Source organism: Chiroxiphia lanceolata, chromosome W (assembly GCF_009829145.1).
Source record: "Chiroxiphia lanceolata isolate bChiLan1 chromosome W, bChiLan1.pri, whole genome shotgun sequence".
NCBI lineage: Eukaryota > Metazoa > Chordata > Aves > Passeriformes > Pipridae > Chiroxiphia > Chiroxiphia lanceolata.
The window spans coordinates 8,042,909-8,068,172 of record NC_045670.1 but is presented as its reverse complement, the minus strand read 5'-3'; the positions used below and the strand labels follow the sequence as shown (position 1 = coordinate 8,068,172).

The window sequence follows — 25,264 nt, the reverse complement described above, 5'->3', positions numbered from 1 at the left end:
CTGGATGGCAAAAGGAATGTGGTATGTTGGTGTTGAAAGAACTGGATGATAAATGTATAGGATGTCAAGAGCAGAAAATACGGTTTTCAGAACCAGAGGAAGATGTGTCTTTGTTAGTCTCCCCCAGCATAACTCCAAGTGCACCCCCGGGAGATAGTCTCTCTTCACGTGGGAGGGCACGATCACCCACCGTGCCCCCACTAGAATCATCCTCGGATGAGGAAGAAACGAGAGAGCAAGAATGTGGTTTTGATAGAACTCCGCTAGCAGAACGGACTCGGAGGGGGCGAAAAGAAAGGGGAAGGAGTAGAGAAAAGAGACGGGGAGGGGGAAGGGAGACAGACGTTTCGCCCTCACCCCCTAGATTGATGGCCCCTTTGCGGGAAGCAGTTGGAGCGGACGGGGGAAAAGTTATGGTAAAAGTTCCTTTTTCACCTAATGATTTATTAATCTGGAAACAGTCAGCTGGGACATATCGAGAAAATCCGTATTATAAAAATGGTTATAAAAACTCAAAATCTGGACTGGAATGATTTACAGGTATTGTTAGATACAATTCTGGATTCAACAGAGAAAGAAATGGTATTCAGGGTGATGGTGGAAAAAGCGAAAGAAAGAATTCGAATTTTGCCACGGGCAGCACGGGGAACAGTAAATGATTTTGTGCCGCGGGAAGATCCTGAGTGGGATCCGAATGTGTCTGGAGATTATAAAAAGTTAAGAATTTACCAGGAATTATTGGTAGAGGGAGTACGATGTGGGATACCAAAAACACTAAACTGGTCAAAGTTATACTCAGTAAGACAAGATAAGGGGGAATCTCCTTCAGCCTTCTTAGAGAGATTAAAAGAGACAGCACGGAAATATACAAATTTAGATGTTGAAGATGAATCAGGAAAATTGCAATTAGCATTGATTTTTATGGGACAATCACAAGAAGATATTAGGAAAAAACTTCAGAAGTTAGAAGGTGGGGAGACAAGAGATTTGGAAAAATTATTAGAAGTAGCTTGGAAAGTGTACAATAATAGAGAAAAGGAATCCACTAAGAGGCAGCAAGCAAGCTTATTGGCACTTCTGCAAGCTCCAGGAGGGAATAATGGGGCCAGTAGCCATAGAGGACGGGGTCGCGGTAATAGAGGAAGGGGAGGAATGGGTAGAGGATTTAACAAACAGTCGGGATTCGGAAATCAATGTGGGGGAGGACGTGGTAAGATAGGCCCAAATCAATGTGCTCTTTGTAAAGGACAAGGACATTGGAAAAATGAATGCCCATTGAATGCTGGAAATGGAATAAATCCGTGGTAACTGAATGCTGGAAATGGAATGAATCCGTGGAGCCCCCAGAGCTTTGCAAATTCGCAAAACCCTGTTAATGTGGGCACGCCACAAGGTGTCGCTCAAGCATTTATGTTAGGGAATTACCAGAATCAAAACTGACTAGATCGGGATTTAACAGTTGTTTTAGAAGTAGAGGGAGAGCCGACAGAATTTAGAATAGATACTGGAGCTAGTTTCTAGGCAATGAATAAATTGATGGGGCCATTAAGTGATTCAACTGCATGGGTGGTAGGAGTTTCAGGACAAATAGAGGAAAAGACGTTTCTACGACCCCTAGATATCAAATTTAGAGGAAAAGAATTAGATCATCAATTTTTGTACATGCCCAACAGTCCTGAATGTTTACTAGGAAGAGATCTGCTCTCAGCCTTGCAAGCTAAAATTATATTTGAAAAAGGGAGGGTCAAGATAGAAATTCCGGAAGAGAACTTAGCAAAATTTTTGTTGTGAAAGAGGTAGAAAAGGAAGAGATACCGCAGGAAATAGAACAGGCTGTAGTGCCTTGGGTATGGGAAACAGGGGTCCCTGGAAAATCCAAAGCTGCTACTCCAGTTAGAATAGAATTAAAAGAAGGAACACAACCTGTTAGAGTGCGACAATACCCAATTAGTTTAGAAGCCAGGAAAGGAATAGCCCCAATGATCTCACAGTTTTTAATTTTAGGGATATTAAAAGAATGTGAGTCAGAGTTTAATACTCCCATTTTTCCAGTAAGAAAACCTAATGGTAAGTATAGGTTAGTACAGGACTTGAGAGCAGTAAACCTCATTACAAAAGATATCCACTCAGTTGTAGCAAACCCCTACACTTTGTTAACATCTGTTTCTGAGAGATTTCAGTGGTTTACAGTGATTGACCTGAAAGATGCCTTCTTCTGCATACCACTGGCACCAGAAAGTTGGAAGATTTTTGCCTTTGAGTGGGAAAACCCAGAGACTGGACGAAAGCGACAGCTTACTTGAACTCGATTACCACAAGGATTCAAATGTTCACCTACGATATTCGGTAATCAGTTAGCAAAAGAACTTGAAGAATGGAAGACTACTCAGGTAAAAGAATCTCCTTTTTCATATATAATACTTCAATATGTTGATGACATCTTCCTGGGGGCTACAGAACAGGGACTCTGTCGTCAGTTAACCATTGAACTGTTAAACATGCTGGGGCAAGCAGGCTACCGGGTTTCAAAAGAAAAGGCTCAACTAGTAAAACAGAAAGTTATTTATCTGGGATGTGAAATTTCTCAAGGAGTCCGACGTTTGGGTGCAAATCGTATACAAGCAATATGTGCTATCCCAGTGCCCCGAAATAATCAAGAATTAAGATCTTTTCTAGGAATGGTCGGATGGTGCAGGCTGTGGATTCCCAACTTTGGACTAACTGCCAGACCATTATATGAAGCAGTAAAAGAGCCCAAGCTGACCTGGGGGACGAAGCAGGAGAAAGCATTCCAGGAACTGAAAAGAACCCTCCAGGAGGCACCTGCCCTGGGACTACCGGACCTAACCAAAGAATTCCAGCTTTATGTCTGCGAGAGACAACGAACGGCTTTAGGAGTACTCACTCAGCGGTTAGGATCCTGGAAGAGACCGGTTGGGTATTTCTCCAAACGGCTGGACGCAGTAAGTGGGGGATGGCCGGGGTGCCTCAGAGCCGTGGCAGCGACGGTTATTCTAATTCAAGAAGCACGAAAATTGACTCTGGGGAAACACATGGTGGTGTACGTGCCCCACATGGTCATAACAGTTTTGGAACAAAAAGGGGGGTATTGACTCTCATCTAACCGCATGTTACAGTATCAGGCTTTGTTAAGAGAGCAAGATGAACTGAAAATCACTAACCATCTCAACCCAGCAGAATTCCTTAGGTCCACAAAGGAAGAAGGTGTCCTGGAGCACGACTGTGTAGAGACCATTGAACAGGTCTACGCGAGTAGAAAAGACCTGAAGGATGAACCATTGACAGATCCTGACTGGGAGTTGTACACCGACGGATCTAGCTTTGTAGAAAATGGCACCAGGTATGCTGGGTATGCAGTAGTTACTCTACAACAAGTGATAGAAGCAAACGCACTACCCCCAGGTACGTCTGCACAAAAGGCCGAAATATGGGCATTGGTAAGGGCCTTAATATTGAGTCAAGGAAAGAGAGTTAATATATGGACTGACTCCAAATATGCCTTTGGAGTAGTTCATGTTCATGGAGCACTTTGGAAAGAGAGAGGACTTCTTACTTCTCAAGGGACATCAATTAAACATCGAGAAGAAATTTTACAATTGCTGGAGGCTATACACAAGCCCTCGGCAGTGGCAATAATGCATGTCAGAGGACATCAGACTGATCCCGGACGAGAATTTCAAGGTAATCGACAAGCTGACCAAGCGGCTAAGCAAGCCGCAAGAGAGGTATGGACTCAGATGGCTCTTTTACCCGTTCGGAATAATCCAGCAATAGCATATATGGAAGAAAAAACATATTATTCACAAGAAGATGAGAAATTAGCTCAAATAACAGAAGCAAGGAAAAATATTAAAGGGTGGTACATTACTCCCATAGGACAAGTAATCTTACCTGTCAGAATAATGAAAGCAGTACTCGAGACAGAACATAACAAGTGCCACTGGGGTGCAGAAGCAATGGTAAAATTTCTGAAAAATGAGGTTCTCTCAAACCAGATGTTAACACTAGCAAAAAGGGTAAATGCAATGTGTCCCATGTGTATTAAAAATAACCCAGTAGTCAGAAAACAGGTACAAATGGGAAAGTTACAGATAGGACAGTTACCAGGAGACTATTGGCAAATAGATTTTTCTGAGTTGCCTAAGGCCCAATCCTATAAGTATTTGTTAGTATATGTTTGTACCTTTTCAGGATGGCCAGAAGCCTTTCCATGCAGGACTAATCAAGTAAAGGAAGTAGTCAAGACTCTTCTGAGAGAAATTATTCCGAGATTTGGGGTACCTCTAGGGTTATCATCTGATCGAGGGCCACACTTTACCGCAGGGATAGTGCAAGAAATATCTGCTATATTAGGAATAACATGGAATCTCCATACACCATGGAGACCGCAATCCAGTGGACAAGTAGAGAGGATGAATCAGACATTGAAGGGTCAATTAAAGAAAATTTGTCAAGAAGCAAAAATTCCGTGGCCCCAAGCACTACCTCTTGCCTTGTTGAGAATCAGGATTAAACCCAGGGAGAGAATAGGAGTAAGTCCATACGAAATATTGTATGGCAAGCCCTATCATGCAGCTACCTATCAAGGGGATCCTCATGTGGTGGGGGATCAAGCAGTGTTTAACTATGTGTTATCCTTAAATAAAACTCTCACAGCCCTCAGAGGAGCGCTGCAGTGGAATCGACCTCTGCCCCTGGAGAATCCGGTTCATGACATTTCTCCAGGAGACCAAGTCTATGTGAAAAACTGGTCGGTGGAACCGTTAAAGGAAACATGGGATGGTCCTCGCCAGGTGATAATGACCACTTACACGGCGGTGAAGGTCGAGGGAATCGACAATTGGATCCATTACACCCGAATCAAGAAGGTTCCAGTCTCGTGGTCGGTAGAACCTCTCTCACCTACAAGGATGGTATTTCGAGCCAACCATTGAGGATCGTAGTATTCCTGGGGTTGATGAGTTTAGCAGAGACCACTGTGAGAATTGAGACCCCAGATCCTTATTTATTTGTACCAGAGTACACTGATGTGAATTTAACCTGTCTGTTTTCTGATGACCAGGGAGCTGAATTAAGAAATGTTAAAGTCAAGTGGAGATGGAGAGATCAAGATCAAATCATGACAGAAGGAGTGACGACAGTTTGGGATGCGACACAACAAAAAGGTTACACCGTCCTGCAGGTACCCAAAGTGTCTAAAGCTATGGAAGGAACATATATGTGTGTAGTTTGGATTTGGGAAAGTTTTGATTATGAACATATAGAAATACAGACAATAAACACGACCCAGAAAACGGTGACCAAAGTGCGAGTTATGCCCACTAGGAAACAATTTGACATGTGGGATGGTCCTTCCTTAAAAATCAATTGTACCTTCCAATTTGATGATTGTCAAAAATCAGTTAGAGTAAAATGGTGGAAATTGAATATGATAAATCAATCTTGGGAATCACAAAGTCAAGGAGTTAGCTGGTGGTCAAATAGTAAGGGAGGTAAAGGGTGGTTGAATATTTCTGATCCCAGAGTAGGAAAGACTCATGTGGTCTCATGTGGAAAAGAAAAAGATTACGGGATAAGGACAGCAGTAGCCGTACCACATCAAGGAGTAAGAGTTAGACCAGAACACAGTGTTTACCCGGCCCAGGAAGGGAGAGATCTGATTCTAAGTTGCAAAATTTCAGAAGGACAGTATTCTGAATATGGGTGGTGGTTTAAGGGACAGAACTTGAAAGTTGGGAAGAGACATCAGATTGAAAAGAGGGCAGATGCAATAGTTTTGAAAATCAAAGAAATACGAAGAGGAGAAGATGAGGGCCAATATACTTGCTGGATAAATAGAGATGACTGGTGGGATACTGGAATTACTGTCGTCTACATAAAGACTGAAAGAACAACCCGGCAAGTAAGTAACCTGCAGATTCCAGATCGAGAAGTAGAACAAGAAAACCTAGTCGTAGGCCTAATTCGTGATTTTGGGAGAGTACAGAATGTCACAAAAATCACTGCATGTCTCCCTATGCCTCATGCTGCAGGAGACCCAATCCCATGGGGAATAATTCCGGTGCCAGAAATTCCTAAAGTGTTTAAGAATACTACATGGAATTGCAGATTTGTAACCAAAACATGGAATGAAATGACAGATGCATGTTTATTAAGAGACAAAATGACTAAAAAACAATGTGAACAGATGCCTGGATTTTTCCGATGGGTAGTAGTTGGAACATGGGTAACAAGCGAAGACATTGGCCAATTAAAGGGATCTTGTTTAGTTACAGATTCGGTAACATACCCATGTTCTAAAGTTCCAGTTCAAATAAAACGAGAAAAACAAGAAGAAGTATGTCAAAATATTACTAGCTCTACAACTATGGAAGAGTGGCAAACAATTTGGGGACCCAGCCTACTGGAGACTTATAGTTATATTGGAAAAGTACAGTGGTGTATTCACTGGAAAGGGAAAAAGAATCAAACTTATTCTGCAGGTAATAGAGGAAATCATAATTGGAGGACAGAAACACGTACAAAGGAGAATTGGAATTGTATTCGAATATACACATGCGATACCCCAGACGATGAAATAGGCTTGATACCAGTCAAAACACTCTTGCAGTTAGGATGTGAATGTCGAGGATATAATCATACTATTAAGGGATCTGTGAAAAACATTGATTGCCGTACCACCACCGTTAGGAGTCCAGGAAATTTAGTGTGGGTAATGGGGCATGGCCAGTGGACCACCCACATGCCAATAGATGGTCCGGTTGTGCCTGTCACACTAGGGATACCTACTCTCTGTCCATTCTGGAAACAGGATAAGTTAACATCAGTAGAAATACAACCACGAGGAAAAAGAGAAATTAGTAAGGATATTGATGACTTGGGGTTGGGAGATTGGCATGAACCATCAGCAGGAGTTAAATTTGGATGGGTATTAGAATCTTTGTTTGCACCAATCTCAACATACCGTAACAGAGAGATGTTGTTTAAATTAATGGGACAAACTGAAAGGTTAGCAGCGGTCACTAAGAAAGGATTTAAAGATCTAAATTTACAATTACAAGCCACCACTAGGATGACAGTACAGAATCGAATAGCTTTAGATTTAATCCTATTAAAGGAACACGGAGTCTGTGGATACCTGCATGCAAAGGACGAGCATTGTTGTGTGCACATCCCAAATGTCACTCAAGAAGTAGAGAAAGATATTAGTCAATTAGAACAAACTGACGAAAATGTTCATGAATTACAAAAGGAAGCAGAACACAATTGGATAGGAGAATTATTCAGCTCCCTAGGTCTTCATGTGTCAGGATGGATATCTTCTGTTATCCAGTACGGAATATTGATTGTAATAATTATTGTCATAGCCATGATTGTTTATAAGTGTCTTTTAGGAATGATTGTAAAAGAAGGTCAACATACGAGATGCATCATGAAAGCCATAACAAGAAAAGAAGTAATCTCACCGCAAGATGGATCACCTCCTGTTTATCAAGAAACTGCAGCCTGAAGATTGCTACATTTGAGCATCCTTGCAGGAAAAGCCTGAAGAATGCTCAAAAGGGGGGACATGTTGCAGAATGATTCAAATTTAGTAGTAGAATGGCTAAGGTTTAGTAGGAGAGTAGACCTAGAGAGCAGCACTCCAAAGTAGTAGGTTAGCAACCTTGTTCGTGAGAATGGAATGTACTAAGGAGGTAGGAACAATAATCAAAGGATTTAGCCAAGCATGTATATAACGATTTGTTACCTTAGATATAGTAAGGGTCTGCTGAACAGTTTCTATGGGGTTTCTATGGGGTAAGACAACTTAAACAGATTTATGATTAAAAGTAGATGATTACCAATTGTTATCAGTATGAAATATGAGTTTGTGTTTGTAACTAAGTGTAACTGCTTACAAGTAAGAACTGCACGTAGACATGTTTATGTGAGAATATAAAGGTTGTATGAAAAATGAGGGTCTTTGGAATCCTGACTTGGGACGCTAGTCCTCAGGTTCCCGGGCCCTAAATAAAGCACCGCATAAACCGGCACTCTGTTGGTTTGTGTCTCTGTTACGGGCAACACTGGGAGCACCAGCGACCCGAAGAGCAGTGACCCAGGACGTGGCATGGCAAACAGGGACGTGGCACTGCAAACAGGGATGTGGCACGGCAGTTAGTGAGGCAGTTCGTGCAGGCAGGGTAAGCAGGAAGGGCACAGCTAAAACGAGAAGATGCAAAAAATGAGCTGGAGAGTCAAAGACACATCCTCATGGAGGTACAGTCAATGGTCTAGCTTTATTCCAAAAATACACACATTATCAAGGGTCCTACAGGGTTCACACGCTCTGTTCTAACTTTCTATTGGTTACATTTACTTTCACACACTATATCTATAACTTTATTGGCTCTACTAGCCAAGGCACATTTCCAGGCCCCCCCATCTTCTGGTTTCTCACACCCTGGATAACAACCTCCTTCCTTGTTTTCCTCTATGCAGCTTTCTGATATCTGCTGCTCAAGGACACACATCTGCTGCTGGAGAATACAGGTCCCTGCCGTCCGGCACGCAGGTCAGATTGTGCAAACAGGCCTGAAGCAGTATATGTCCTGCATCATCTAAGATTCTTTCAACAATTCCCCCTTTTTCTTTTGCACAATCCAGGCCTGACTGATGGTCTTTCGCTTGGTTCAACTCTTTGTTCCATGTGGTTCTTGAAAACTTTTATTTTGCAAATGAAACTTTATTTAACTCAGGGTTATGTGTCTCCTACTCTTTATCCAAAGGTGCTTATGCATATGTGAGGTAATATGGTTTATGCATTTGTGAGTAAAACCAGAATATATTAATAATCATATATTCATACATTCACATGCATACATTCACACAACTTTCATGCGTGATGGTCATCACTTCATGCTCTCACACAAACATACTTTTGAGTTGTATTTTACTGTGTTTTCTGGTTGTGGACTGAGAAATTATCATTCTTGTGTTTTGCCCTCAGATGAGTAAGATCTAATTATGCATTTCTTGTTTTTATGAGAGTATAACTTGGAAAACAGGAAAACATAAACATATTTCTGCCTCACATTCAATTCAAAACCCAAATACATACAAACATTCTTATAATTTAAAGATAAATATATACTCCTATTTTTACAGCAAAACACACACTTCTCTATGCAAATGGGCTTTTGGACTTCAAAGAGAACTTGTCAGTAGTCACTACAAAAACTTCAAAAGCTCCACTTCTCCACCACGTTTAAAACAATTCTGGCTATTTAGGCAAGCAACCTCAAGAAACAGTCAGCAAGACCACCTCATGAACTTATCTTTCCTCACTCCCCCCCTCTTTTTTTTTTTTTTTTTTTTTTTTGTACTGAAATTAAACTGTTAGGTTAGTTGTTGCATGTATAAAAAGTTTAGCTTTGTTGACTTTGAGCACAGTGTCCCGTGTAAGGACGGGTCTTTATATGATTTGCCTGTGGCGTGCTGTATCTCGGGGGTCTGTCTTAACATCATCTTCTTTTTCACTGTTTCTGTCAAATGTTTTTGGAGAGTTGTCAACTAATAGCAAAATACCAATTAATCTCAAATTATACAAGATGGTTGTTTCAGGGACAAAGTTCCCATCTATCAGCACTTGCATCATCCAATGAAGCACAAATACATTCCCACCGCATGGTCTGTGGTTGGACCATGCCATTGTTGAACAAGTTAAGCAGCATATTGATGAAAAACAAGGAAAACAACATAGAATATCTACAACAAAGGACTAATAGGAAAAGGGTAGACAATAATATCTTTGTAACCATATCCATCTTTAGTGAAGAGATCGGAATAGGCTCTAGCTGTTCTTGCTTCACTGGGTCAGCCAGGGTCACTTGCATGCTATGCCGTGGTTGCAGGTAATCATAATCTCTTTGCAGTCAGCATACAGGGGGTCAGCATCCTACTGTTGAATGTAGACGTAATCTCCAAGTTGGAATAGATGAACAGGAGTGTTTCATCTCACGGGTTCGGATTACAGAATGAATCTGTGGAATTTCTGCAAAATAGAGCCTAGACTATTAAACAATTTTCACAAAAGAATTTCAAATTTCAGAATTTTTGTAACTTGACCGTACGAGAGGAAAATAGGTTTTATAGTACAAAGTGGTTGACTGTCAGTTACTAATAAAAGGCTGCAGAGAATCGTGTAGGACAAAGCAGGTAGTGCAATACAATCAGGCACTAGGCACTGTCACTGCTTGTGTTAAGTGGTCAAAGCCTGTGTGCTGTGAAGAACCCAAGAGCATTAAGAGCATAAAGAAAAATATCCAGGACATGATTAAAAGTCACTCAACTAAGGCATGCAGTAAAGGAATGCACAAGTTAGATAAAACATTCAAACAACAGAAACCATCATGCTATGAAGTTAGCAGTCTATCGAAAGATTGTGGGCATGATGTGAGCTAGGGCCTATGGGGGGAAAAGGAGGGGGAGGTCCAAAAAACATCAGCCTTTTATTTACAGCTTTGCTAACCAGTCACTGTCTTGCTTTCTAACACAGGGCTCTTTTTCTGTGAGGCTCAGCACTTCATGCATTGTTATTTATAATCTTGTGTAGAGTTGTAAATTAAAAGATTTCTTTTATATGTTGCAGCAGTCAGAGAGGAGAGAGAGAGATTTTAAACAATTCTTGCCACTTGCTATAAAACTCCTGGGATAAAGCATATGCAAACAATATCAACTTCCATGAGAGACAGTAGAAATATAATATCAATAACTATAGTATTGTCTGGTAATTTGACAGTATTATTCAAACTATACTAGCAATCCATTCTTTTAAAGTTTTTCCAGTTTGGATATTATGAAGTAAATTCACTGAAGATATCTCTAAAGCCAGTGAGAGATCTTCAAAAGTCAGTTGATATAGGATTTGGAGTTTATTTTCAAATTCCAGTTAAATTCATAATACAAATTTAATCATATTATGACTTTCTATATTGAAGTCAAAATGTAAGTTTTAATCCTAACTCTGATTCTTGCTTACCAGCAATACAACATAGAACAATAAGTTAAAATACATTGTTGGTATACCAATCTAAGAAGCAAAAACCTTCTTAGCTCTGGTAATATTTATTAAGGCAAGAGACCTGCTACATAAGAAAGAAAAAAAAAAACCAATGTATTTTGTTCTTTAAGATACATGGCCTGCACTGAATGGCCAATGTATGGCTGTGGTTGTTGTCCTGATTAATAGAAAAAATGAAAAAGCAACCAGAATAGTTTCCTTAATTTACTGTATTCTGCATCATCTTCCCAGTTTCTGGTCAAGTTCGCTGGAGCCACAGATTGGCTCCTCTATTCATGAGAATTACTAATGACAGATTGAGAATGAATACATTTTTATTTGTGACTCTTTTCATCAATTTTAATATTATTTCTAACTTTTGTTTGTTTGTTTGTTTTTGTTTTTTTCTTTAAATCTCTACTGTAGTATGTGACTCAGGTTTCAGTTTGCAGTGTTTCCTCCCCTATCCTGTAGGCAGGGAGATTCAAAGCGAGACAGGAGAGGTTTTTTACATTTTTTGCCCTTCCTCCCACAGACTGTAAGGCAAAAATATTTCTTTCCCCAATCAGAAGATTACAAAGTTGCAGCCTCTATAAGGCAGGAGGGTTCTACACCCCCCCCTTTTTTTTTTTCTTTTTTTTTTTTTTTTTGAGTTTGGCCAGAGGAGGTCTCCTACTCAGTTGCTCGGCAACAAACTATCTCTATTATGAGAGCCACTAACACCTTATCTCTTTCTCTGCTAAGGCAAAGGCAAAGTTTTGCAAGGTGGCTTTTTATCCTTTTTGTCAAAACCTTGCTTTTTACTTTTATCTTTTTGCTGAATACGATATTTTTTCAGAAGGGTTTTATAGGGGTAAAACAGCTAAGAATAAGGCATTTCACTAAGATTTTCGTATAAATACTCATTTCCCGGAAAAATTCCCTAAAACTGTCTGCATACCAGCTTGCAGGTAAGTCTTTGGGTTTAAGTTATCTACAAGTGAGTAGAAGGACTAAAGAGAGAGATTTTGCGTTCTTTTCTCGACCACTTGGTTTTCTTTCTCACTGCAGCCTCTGCTGCTGTTCCCGCTCGCTCTCCCCCCCTACCCTCGCGGGGGGGGGGGGGGGGGGGGGGGAAGGGAGAGAGAACCCGCTGAAGTTTTTTAGTGTCTGTTCTCGCTGCTGCAGCCCCGAGCCGCCTCTCCGCTGCGGCTGCCGGCACCGGCGGCAGTTTGAATAATCTTAAAGGCAAATTCCTATGCTCCTGTGTCATCCGAGACGCCTCTTCCGGACCCTCATCCCTGGGTTTTAACAGTTACTAACAAACCCATGGTCGCTTCTCCTCACACACGCACAACCCCTAACACACACACACACACACACACACACACACACACACACACACACACACACACTAGCACGGCATAGTTAGCAACACCGTGAGCCCACAACGACACACTGGACAGACAACAGAGTCAACACGAGAGTTAACAGAAACACGGAAAAGCAGCCTTCTAGCCTGCTCCCCTTCTCAACAAGAAGTGATACTTTTCCGGAGTTGCTCCATCCCAGTTTCCCTCTGGGGCCGCTCCTGGTTTTTTCTTGCACCGTTACTGCCGGGCTGCTCTCCTGCCGGCTCTCGGGCGCTCCTGCTTTACCCCCGCCGTGCTGCCTCGCCCTGCTCTGCTACGCCGTGAGGGTTTTCCGGCCATAGCGTCTCTCTGGTGTTCGTCTGCACCACGATTCTGCACGGGGTGGCGGCGGCCACGGTTCGAATTCACACAGTTCGGTCGGGGCAGTGTGTGCCAGGCCGCGACGCACTCCCCTGTTCAGCAGGATGACTGCACGGCCGAGAAGTTTCGTAGTAGCAGCGATTGTAATCAAGTCCCAAAGTCTATCTCCCAAACCCCGCCATTCATCAAAGGCGAAAAGGAGAGGGGGCACTTTAAAGAAACCGTTTTCACAGGTCCAAGCAATAAGCTTGTCAAATACCTTCTCAGCTACTGTTTCACCTTGCTTAGCAAGGATAGCTAACAGCAGCTTTTTAGCTGCAGCAAACTCTGCTTCCATGCTTGCAGCAAATGACAGGGGGAAGGTAGCGACCCTTCCTACCTCGGTTCGCGCCGACTGGCCCACGACCGAAACTCCTCTGCCCAGCCTCTCACGTCTCCAACCACGTCTCACTGCAAGATCAATCGGCTATCAGCCTCTCTCGGCTACCAGCCTCTCTCGGCTACCAATCAGCCTCTCTCGGCTATCAATCAGCCTCTCTCGGCTATCAGCCTCTCCCGTCTCCAACCGCATCTCACCGCAAGGAGATCAATCGGCTATCCGCATTCTTCTACCTTTTCGTGCTTTTTATCACCTTTCCGGGCGCCAGATAAAACGAGAAGATGCAAAAAATGAGCTGGAGAGTCAAAGACACATCCTCATGGAGGTACAGTCAATGGTCTAGCTTTATTCCAAAAATACACACATTATCAAGGGTCCTACAGGGTTCACACGCTCTGTTCTAACTTTCTATTGGTTACATTCATTTTCACACACTATATCTATAACTTTATTGGCTCTACTAGCCAAGGCACATTTCCAGGCCCCCCCATCTTCTGGTTTCTCACACCCTGGATAACAACCTCCTTCCTTGTTTTCCTCTATGCAGCTTTCTGATATCTGCTGCTCAAGGACACACATCTGCTGCTGGAGAACACAGGTCCCTGCCATCCGGCACGCAGGCCGGATTGTGCAAGCAGGCCTGAAGCAGTATATGTCCTGCATCATCTAAGATTCTTTCAACACACAGCCACCTCCCAGCTCTCTCAGGTGAGCTTTATTTTTTTTCCGCAACTCAACGAAAGCCAGCAATGGATTCCAAAAAAGTGAAAGTCGTTGTTGCTGTTCTCACAAGGAGTGTGCTAACACAGACGGAACCCCCCAAGAAGGATGCAGCTGTTCAGACCTCTGGCTGCGCAGAGTGTTTGAGCCTGGCTGTTTGATTTCAAGTCTCTGGGTCCATTAGTTAATGGGACAGGAGCACAGGTGGTGTTCACCTCAGTTCCTGCAGTAGCAGGGATGAATGAAGAGAGGAGTAGGAAAACCCATCTTATCAATAGGTGGCTAAAGGATTGGTGCCACCAGCAGAATTTTGGTTTTTTTGACCATGGGGCAAATTCCATGGTACCTAGTCTCCTCAAATCAGATGGGCTTCATCTATCTAGGAAGGGTAAAAAAGGACTATAGCCCATAAGTTGGTGGGGCTGATCAGGAGGGCTTTAAACTAGGTTTGAAGGGGGAAGGGATTGAAACCAGGCTCCCCAGAGATGAGCCTAAGAGTGGAAAGCCCGAGTTAAGAGTGAAATCAGCAGCCCAGTCGAAATGCATGTACACCAATGCACGCAGCATGGGTAACAAACAAGAGGAGCTGGAAGCCATCTGTTACGACCCGCCCCAGGAAGAGGGGAGGGGGGTAACCCAGATTCTTATCAATAATTCCCTTGGGGTGGATTAGACTGAAACGACACTGAATAATCAGTGTCTGAAAACATATATTGGTAGGGTTTATTTTAAAAATTTTGTTTTAACAGGTATGTTAGCATTTTGGGTGTTGTCATCTATATTATCTGTCATAGGGATAACCCCTGGGGGGAAAATGCATAAGGGAGAGAAAGGAAAGACACGATAAGGGTAAGGGAGAGTAAGAAAGATGAGAGTGGAAAGATGTATATAGTCACCGCCCACGGAGTCCAACGATGAAACTTGGTAGTTGTAGCTTCCATGTCTGTCAGTTGAAGTGGTGGCCTTGATCCGTTGGGGGTGAAGGAGGGAAGCCCCCACACTCAAAGAAATTATGAGTTATTATATCCATGGTTAGTGTCACAGGTCATGCCACGAGCCTCCAACATCTCCTGGGTCTGTGCTGAGTTTCTGTGAGGGGTCTGGCAAAAGGGTTTTTCCCACCTTTCAATATAGGCAGAGGGGGGGTGATGGGCTTTGATGGGCCATCAGAGGTATAATGTAAAAGTCCTGCGGAAGCCTGCAAAAGTCCCTTGTCAATCCTAGAATGCATAAATCATTAACTGTTTCAGTCTCTGACACTATCGTGCAGCAGGAAAGCTATGATGTAGTCACCATCACGAAAACGTGGTGGGATGAATCACATGACTGGAGTGCTGCAATGAGTGGCTACAAGCTCTTCAGAAGGGACAGGTAAGGTAGGAGAGGTGGAGGGGTGGCTCTATATGTTAGAGAGTCTCTTGACTCTGTAGAACTCGAGGTCAGTAACGACAAGGTTGAGTGTCTGTGGACCAAAATCAGGGGGAAGGCCAGCAAGGCCGACATCCTGGTGGGAGTCTGTTATAGACCACCCAACCAGGATGATGAGGATGATGAATTATTCTACAAGCAGCTGGCAGATGTCTCAAAATCGCCATCCCTTGTTCTCATGGGTAACTTTAACCTGCTGGATGTCTGCTGGGAACTCCACACAGTAGAGAAGAGGCAGTCTAGGAGATTCCTAGAGTGTATAGAGGATAATTTCCTACTTCAGCTGGTAAATGAGCCTACCAGGGGTGGGACCCCACTAGACCTTCTGTTCACAAACAGAGAGGGACTGGTGGGAGATGTGGTGGTTGGAGGCCGTCTGGGGCACAGTGACCATGAAATAACAGAGTTTTCAATACTCAGGGATGCAAGGAGGGCCATCAATAAAACCTCTACACTGGACTTCCAGAGGGCAGATTTCGGCCTATTCAGAAGACTAGTTCAGAGGGTACCCTGGGAAACAACCCTTGAAAACAAAGGGGTCCAGGAGGGATGGACATGTTTCAAGAAGCAAGTCTTGAATGCACAGGTGCAGGTTGTCCCAGTCTGCTGAAAGGCAAGCTGGCAGAGAAGATGACCAGCCTGGCTGAACAGGGAGATTTTGAAGGAAATAAGGGTAAAAAAGAGAGCTTACCGATTATGGAAAAAAGGGCTGGCTACTCAGGAAGAGTTTAGGAATATAGTTAGGTCATGTAGAAAGAAAATGAGAGAGACAAAGGCACACTTTGAACTCAGTCTTGCCACTTCTGTGAAGGATAACAAAAAGTCTTTCTACAGATACATCAATAGCAAAAGGAGGGGCAAGGAAAACCTCCATTCTTTACTGGACATGGGGGAGAACATAGTTATCAAAGATGAGGAAAAGGTTGAGGTATTTAACACCTTCTTTATCTCAGTTTTCAACAGTAAGACAGGTTGTCCTGAGGACAACTGGCTTCTGCAGTTTGTAGACAGAGATAAGAAGCTGAATAGCCCCCCTGTAATTCAGGAGGAAACAGCGACCTGCTGAGCCACTTGGATACTCACAAGTCTATGGGACCAGATGGGATCCACCCAAGGGTGATGAGGGAGCTGGCGGAAAAGCTCGCCAAGCTACTCTCCATCATTTACAAACAGTTCTGGCTCACTGGGGGGTCCCAGATGATTGGAAGTTGGCAAATGTCATGCCAATCCACAAAAAGGGCCAGAAGGAGGACTCAGAAAACTACAGACCTGTCAGCCTGACCTCAGTGCATGGCAAGGTTATGGAGCAGATCATCCTAGATGCAATCACACAGCACCTACAGGATGGACAAGGGATCAGACCCAGCCAGCATGGGTTTAGGAAGGGCAGGTCCTGTCTGACCAACCTGATCACCTTTTATGATCAGGTGACCCGCCTGGTGGATGAGGGGAAGGCTGTGGATGTGGTCTATCTGGACTTCAGCAAAGCCTTTGACACCACCTCCCATAGCATTCTCCTGAAAAAGCTGGCAGCCCACGGCTTGGACAGGGGCACTCTCTGCTGGGTTAAGAACTGGTTGGATGGTCGGGCCCAGAGAGTGGTGGTGAATGGTGCTGCATCGAGTTGGCGGTCGGTCACTAGTGGTGTCCCCCAGGGATCACTGTTGGGCCCAGTTCTATTTAATATCGTTGCCGTGGGATTCCACAATCACATGAAAATTCTATGGACCCTTCATCAAACTGCTTTTAGGGAAATTCTTCCACAAGCTGCAGTAGTCAGAGAGACATAGATGTTTACAAATTGTCGTTGGAACAAGATATGCGCAAGTATAAACATTGCAGGCTTTAAAGCAATTCATGTAACAAAAGCAAAAGCAATATAAGCTTTCAATTCTTAGCAATTAAGCTAACAATAAGCAAAGCTTAAAATAATATAAAATAGAAAGTAACAAAAGAAACACAATAATTACAATATATGTATATGTTTCTGTACCACCTTTAGTGCAAGTTGATTTTCAATTGTGTCAGAAGGTCTTTATCTACTCACTCTTGGTCTGGTGTATTTCATTTGCAGTTGAGACATTTGTCTACTTCTGCATAATCAGGTAGCCCACCTTCAGCCCAGAGGGTGCAAATGGGACCTCAAAGTTCATGGAGATGGGAGGCCGAGCCCACTTCAAGTTGTTCCCATGGTTCTCAGCTTGAATTTTAGTGGTACAGTTTCCAGGTTTGCTTGTTGGAACAGACTGTCTGTGAACAGTTAACTTCTGACACATTGTTAGTCTATATTTAAGACAAATCAGTATTCCCCCCTTACTGAGTTAGGGTAGGAATGTTCTTTCACAGGTTATGAGCCTGTGGCAGTTTTAAAAGACAGGGGATGCAAGGGTTAGTAGATAGTTTCTTTTCCCTTAGACTTAGCTCCCACCGTTTTCAAAGCATCACCTTATCATCTTATGACATATATTGCACCGGCGGGTTTTAGTTTTTGTGTTCGCCGGGAATTTACACTGATTTTGTGTGTGTCCCCCCCCTTCCGGTCTGATGGGAGAGTACGGATTATTCAGGTTTGGGAGGGCTGGAGGGGAAGCAACAGCTCCGTCTCCGCCCCCAATGGCGCAGCCAGAGGGTCCCGTGTTAGGTTGGGCTGGAACTCCAGCCACAGACACCATTCTAGGCTCTCTTGCAGCCTCTGCACCCCAGCCGACCTCTTGCTCGCAGCCACTAAGGTGTTATGAGTTGTTCCGCTCGTGTTGGCCACAGCCAGGAAATAATTTGTCTTTGCGCCCGCTGCGGCCCCCGCTCTGTCTGCAAAGGCGGCAGCACCTCCTGTATCAAACCCAGATTTTGCCTGTCCCGCAGTTGGACCCATTCTTTCTGTGCGCGTGGTTAACGCTGCCCCGGCACTCGCATCTGCCGTCTCTGCCTGGACCACACTAGTAGGAACTAAAACTTCTTCACTAGTCAGAGCAACAACTAGGACTAGTTTTTCCTGTCTCCGCTTTATTGTGCTCGCCACAGTTTTAAACTTCGGGATCGCTCTCTGCTCTAATTTCGCTTTCTCTGTCCTCGGATCTTTTCCTGTCACACGCATTCTCACTGTATCACACACAGGTAACACTTTTTTCTTCACGGCGCCAGCCAGTTCCATCGCCGTGGTAACGGCCATTCCAGAAGCCTCCCCTGCTCTCTGAGCCGGGAGTTCCGTTGCCGCGGCAATGGTTGTTCTTATAAGCGCCTCTCCGCCCACCGTACTAGCTTTCTGCTTTCTGTTCTGATATACTGCCCAAGCTATCTCTAATAATTTCCTCTTTATATCGTTTGTGGACTGTCCCACAAACAGGTATACCAGGTGTTTCTTTCCCAAGTCTGATTCTAAATCAATGTCAATATATTTTCTAACAACATCTTTCAATCTGTTCAAAAAGTCTATGGGCGACTCATTTGCCTTTTGCCCGGCTTCATACATTTTGACCCAACTAATTTCTCTTGCCTTTGTTTCTACAACAGCACAGTCTGCCGTAAACTTTGGGGTCTCTCTTGCACTCGGGGCATGCAGCGCCGTTCTTACAGCTCTCATATCGCTATCGCCACCGATAAAATCAACTGCCTGAGCACCCATCTGTGGTGCTGGGCTACTCGCTCTCACAAACACCTCTACATTTAGGGCCGTCACCCCCCCTGGGGCCGACGCCTTCGCTTCGCTGTCACTGTCTAGATCACCGACTCCTATGCCTGCTGCCGTCTCTGCACTGGCCAATCCCGGCGACGCTTTCGCTGTGACTTCTAAAATCTCTTTTGTTTCTACAACAGATGCCGCATCTATAACAACTTTCTCTGATGTTACCACACCAAACGCAATCTTACTAAAAGCTGACTTTTCAGCCTTCACTACTCTGTTACCGATACAACTATCAACTTTAGCTGTTACTTATTCCTCTACTTTCGAGCTCACTTCTGCTGTTGCTATGACAACTTTATCTGCTCCGGCAAAGCTACTAGCTGCTGCAGAGCTACAGACTGCTTCCCCGCTCGCTGGAACAGGCAGGGCAGCCCCCGCAACCATTGGCCCTGTGGGGTCGGGAGTTTCTCTTGCTGTTACTCCTGTTGCAATCAAACTAGATGTTCTTTCCGGGCTATCTAGCTCTACAGTGTCTGCATAACTCTCGCTCTGCTCTGCTGCGCTGCAAGCAGCTTCAACAAAAGCTGATTTCACCTGCACCTCTGTGCGTACTCCAGCCAAAACGACAGGACTCACTCCCGCTGGACCCGAGCTAACTTCTCCAGAGGCTTTAATTTGCCTAATCTCTCCCGGTGCAGCCGTATCCACACCAGGGGGTCCTTCAATGGCTCCTTCCTGCTCAGCAGGAGCCAGTCCCGGGCCGCTCCTCCTGCAGCTCCCGGGCTGTTTTCTCTCCCATTGGGTGATATTAACACATTTAAATCACCATTCCCTGTATTTTTAAATAAAACTCATGAGACGGGGGTAGTTTTAACTCGATCTTTTCCCTCTTTTTCTAATTCTACTTCTGATCTTTCTGCCCTTTCTGAGCTTTCGTTTCTCTTATCTTCCACCCCCAATCCAGGGTGTGTTAATAGGAACAAAAACAACTCTGCGTATCGAATTTCCCGCCACCTCTGTTCTACATGTAGAAGCGAGATCAATCGAAACACTGTATCTAGTTCTAACGGACCAAATTCCGGCCACGCCACCCCTCTCATTTGTCCAAACAACGGCCAGGCATCCATACACAGCCTACACAGTTCTTCCTTCTTTAAAATTGTTTCAGAACCAGCTAAAGTCTTCCAATGTTTTAGAACCAGACTCAGGGGGGATTCTTTAGGGATCTCAACTTTTGAATCCACACAACCCATGCTTGCAAAACAAAACCAAACCACAACCACGCCCTGAGACTCGAACTTGCTACCTTGGGGTTAGCAAGGCTGTAACTGTAACCTCTCAGCTATTTACCAAGTCACACTGATTCCAGAGCCCCACCGGCACTTCCACAGCATCAGAGCACCAGAGGGCGTCCCCTCCAAACCAAACAGCCCTAGGCTAACTGGCTCTGACCTGGGATGGCGAACCACCCGTTCGCCTCCTGAAAAGCGACTTTCGCGACTATTTCGAGGGCCCAAGTCTTTTAAGTAAACTTTTCAGGAACCTGTGTTCCCTATCTCCCGGAACACAAAACGCAAAACTTTACCGCAGCTGCTAACTACTAGGTACCTTTTTCCTTATTCACTCTTTTCTTATCTCACCTCTATGCTCCGTGCTTGCTTCCGTGGGTTCTGTGGAGCTGGGCTTCTCAGACCGGGGCGGGAATTCTCTCAGATAAAAGCCGGTTTGCTGAGGAATTCCTGCGAGATGAAAGTCTCCATTCTGAAGAAGTCCCAGTCCAGGTTTCCCTGACGTACGGGCCACCAACTGTTGCCGTGGGATTTAGGTGCTGAAAAAATCTCCAGAGCAGTTAATTAGGGGTGAGATAAGAAAGGGTTTATTTTACCAAGGCAGAAGATGTTACAAGATGCCCGCCCCTGTGCCCGAGAGGTTACATTTTATAATACCATCCATCCAATCCCAGATGTGTCCACCCTGTGGCCTTTACTCTGGACCACCCCGGGGTCCACCCCCTGAAAATGGGTCTGGGGTGCATTTCGGGACCACCTACTTCATCACCTTCACCATCATCAGAGCACAAAGGGTACATAGTTACCTAATTCTTGACTTCATTCTGTGGTTTAGGCCCTGATATGCTGTTCTGCCAACAATCTAGGCCTTGCCTTGCCAAAAGACTAAACATTTCTACTGGTTTCAGGAGTAGGATTGATATAGGGAGCATAGAATGGGGTAAGAGGGTTAAGGAATGTGTAAACAAGGGTGCTAGAGGGAAAGGGATAAGGGACAAGGGACAAAGGAGGGAGGGTTGCTGTTTTTAGAATCTACTTCCACTACTTATAAAACTTACAAGTATTAGAAAAATAAAAACCATTAGGGGCTTAAGGCATCAATATCTTTACTGATGATTTAGATGAGGGCATTGAGTCCACCATTAGCAAATTTGCAGATGACACTAAGTTGGGGGGTAGTGTTGACCACCTGGAAGGCAGGAGGGCTCTGCAGAGGGACCTGGACAGACTGGAGAGTTGGGCTGGTTCCAACGGGATGAGGTTCAACAAGGCCAAGTGCCGGGTCCTGCACTTTGGTCACAACAATCCCATGCAGTGCTACAGGCTGGGGACAGAGTGGTTGGAGAGCAGCCAGGCAGAAAGGGACCTGGGAGTGCTGATTGACAGGAAGCTGAACAAGATCCAGCAGTGTGCCCAGGGGGCCAAGAAGGCCAATGGCATCCTGGCCTGTATCAGGAACAGTGTGGCAAACAGGTCCAGGGAAGTGATTCTTCCCCTGTACTCAGCACTGGTGAGGCCACACCTCGAGTTCTGTGTCCATTTCTGGGCCCCTCAGTTCAGGAAGGATGTCGAGGTGATGGAGCAGGTCCAGAGAAGAGCAACAAGGCTGGTGAAGGGACTCAAACACAAGTCCTATGAGGAGAGGCTGAGGGAGTTGGGGTTGTAAACAACCTGGTAAAGTGAAAGCTCAGAGGAGACCTCATCACTCTCTACAGCTATCTGAAAGGAGATTGTAGCCAGGTGGGCGTCAGCCTCTTCTCCCAGGCAACTATCAGTAGGACAAGAGGACATGGTCTTAAGCTCTGCCAGGGGAGGTTTAGGTTAGATATTAGAAAGAAATTCTTTACAGAGAGGGTAATCAGGCATTGGAATGGGTTGCCCAGGGAAGTGGCGGATTCTCCGTTCCTGGAGGTTTTTAAGATGAGACTGGATGTGGCACTTAGTGCCATGGTCTAGTAACCACGGTGGTAGTGGATCAAGGGTTGGACTTGATGATCCCAGAGGTCTTTTCCAATCTGGCTGATTCTATGATTCTATAATTTATATGTAAGTCTAAAACATTTGTTGCGTTTTGGTTTTATATCAAAAACAACTATAGGTTAAAAAGAACATATCTTTAGCTCTGTTATAATTAGAAGAGGCCTTCTTAAAGGGACTTGACTGTGGTATTACTTGCATCAGATCTTTTGCAAAGAATAGATATTTCTTCTCAGTCTAAATAGTCTAAATTCCCAAATCTTCGTTCGCGAAGCCTAGCCATGAAATAGTCTAAATTAAATGAACAGTGACTAAACTAGAAAGCCAATCTGATTTTGCTGGGCATATCTTGCTACCTTTAATATCGTAATTCCACCACAACCATAGTAAGGAATGCCTTAATGAATAATGTGATTCAGACCTAAATTTCTCATGTGAAAAATGAAGCTGGGCAAGGACAAGAAAGTAAGAATCAGTTTTTAAAACTAAAAAGGTGTTATCCTTTCATTCTTCTTTTAATTTTTCCTTAGCAGTTCATTAAAAGGGTGATTTACACCAGTTAGAGCCAATATAAGTAGCAACCAAGTTGTGCAAGATAGCTGTTACTGATTATTTTAACTTTTTGTCAGTTCCTCTTCTGGCTCTCTTCTGTGTGTGTGTGTATAGAATCGCAGAATAGTTTGGGTTGGAAGGGACCTTGTGACATTGACAAAAGATAGTTGGGTCTTTGCATGCACCCCCCCCGCACACAACCCCCCTATCCCCTTGTTGTCTCTGATGGCCAATGTGGTTTGTCCTAAGATAAGTACACCAGGCAGGTATGGCAGAAGGAAGTCTCTGGATGCTCGCATAGTTAATGCATTCCAGACATGGGAGAGCTGTAATGTTGTCGATTGACTTTTGTGCACATCAGCCTGCAAAAGGGTACAAGGACCAATTGGTCAAACTAATCTTTCAAGCTTGCAGGCAGCTTCCTGGTGGATCATCCCCTCCCAGCAGGCTGGGTATGATTATTAATGAATTCCCAGAGGTAGCACCCAAGGCCCCAAGGCCAGGGCAGGGTAAAGCCTTCAAGCCTGCGCAATGGATTTTTTAGGTGAGACACAGTGTGCGCAGAACTAAACCCACCCTTTAATCCCGAGGTTCATCTGCCAGGGCCGAGCAAGCTTGGATGGTGGCAGCGAGGTCCTCAGGACGTAGGTTTGATTAGAGTGACCTTCTCTTAGATGGATGGCCTTACAGGGCTAAGCGAGCTCCATCTGCCTGGGTTTGGGATTGGAGTTGTCCTTCTCCTAGGATGACTGCCAGGAGGCTAATGAGCTCATCCTGCCCAAGAATGTATTAGATCTGGTCCCATGGATTTGATCTGTCTGGCATGGGTGACCCTTCTGGGGGCATGTACCATATAGCTTGCAACCACACAGGGCTATAGGGACTATGTTCCTATTAGATCGCTTTGGGCAAGTCTTTCATTTCCTGCTTTATTATCACCTACCTATAAACAAACTGAAGGAGGTACCCAGGGACAACCCTCTGTCCTGTCCACCGTTTCAGGATGTAACAGAGCAAAGCAAGTATATCCAGAACATGCTGAACCTGGGCAGTAGCCACAGGGGAACCAAAACCAGACAGACAGAACAAACAAAGCAAGAATTCTGACCCCAGTACCTATCGAGGCGGGGGTGCCTTTTATTGGCCCCAGCCTGGTGTGGCCCCCCATTATTCTAGAAGAACCCACTATCCACCCTGACCTTATCCTTCCCCCACTGTGTTTCCACATATCTTCAGGCAAACTACTCAGCTGCGACATTTCATACGGGATTGTGCCGTGCTCCCTCCTGCTGGTCTGTGGACCCCCACGGCCCGCTTGACACACTACGTTAATCCTCCCCCCCCCCAACCCCTCCCCCCCCAACCCTGGAACGCCAAACCTCTGTGTGCTCCGAAGCTTCCTTCTCCTCTTCCATGGAGGTGCAGCACCCGCCGGCAAGGCTCCCCCTGTCTCTCCCCTCTCCTGCAATGGGCGCGCCCGGGGGCACAACCGCGCACGCAAAGCGCGCGCGGCGCGGGAAGGGGCCGCGGCAGCCCGCGCCTCCGTCCACGAGGGACAGGGGCCCCCCCAGCAGGGGGTCCCGCCCCCGGAAAAGCGGGAAGGGGCCGCGGCAGCCCGCGCCTCCGTCCACGAGGGACAGGGGCCCCCCCAGCAGGGGGTCCCGACCCCGGAAAAGCGGGAAGGGGCCGCGGCAGCCCGCGCCTCCGTCCACGAGGGACAGGGGCCCCCCCAGCAGGGGGTCCCGACCCCGGAAAAGCGGGAAGGGGCCGCGGCAGCCCGCACCTCCGTCCACGAGGGACAGGGGCCCCCCCAGCAGGGGGTCCCGCCCCCGGAAAAGCGGGAAGGGGCCGCGGCAGCCCGCGCCTCCGTCCACGAGGGACAGGGGCCCCTCCAGCAGGGGGTCCCGCCCCCGGAAAAGCGGGAAGGGGCCGCGGCAGCCCGCGCCTCCGTCCACGAGGGACAGGGGCCCCCCCAGCAGGGGGTCCCGCCCCCGGAAAAGCGGGAAGGCCGGGGCAGGAGAGCAGAACTGAATACACATCCCAAATGACCCTCACTGCCCTTGATGTTATCATGTCTTAAACTGATATCCTACAGTACATCAACAAAGCAATCCTGATCCCTCTCCCTGCTCTGAAAAAGATCCCTGCAAGGAGCGCATGTGGGAACATATACAGGTTTAGGTAACACACCCACATGAACAGACCAAGCAACATTGTGACCAGTGGTTCCCTATCTAATACTGCAAATGCTTAGATTAAATTTGTTTCCAACCTGCTCTGGTCAGATCTGTTGTTATCTCAACCCTTCGTGCCTTACATTGGGAGCCAATTAAGGCTGTAGTGGTTTAGGAATGGTATTCCCCAATTTAGTGCTCCCACCAAAGTACTCTCTTGTCCTCCCCCGTCCAGTTGGAAACACAAAAAGCAAAGATCACAGGTTGAGATAAGACCAATTTACTGGAAACAGAAATGAGATAAGGAAACGAACAGTAGCAGCAACAATACTAATAACAAAAGTGT

At 45.3% G+C, this 25,264-nt stretch overlaps 1 protein-coding gene across 1 annotated transcript; it reads left to right on the top strand.

Annotated features, from left to right (window-relative positions):
- The first annotated feature begins 755 nt into the window (after nt 1-755).
- LOC116779987 lies at nt 756-24,792 on the top strand. The gene is given in 6 exon segments (XM_032674490.1): nt 756-798; nt 1,795-2,506; nt 2,729-2,963; nt 3,138-3,423; nt 4,747-4,903; nt 24,141-24,792. Coding segments are annotated over 6 exon segments (2,085 nt in total).
- The last annotated feature ends 472 nt before the right edge of the window (nt 24,793-25,264 follow it).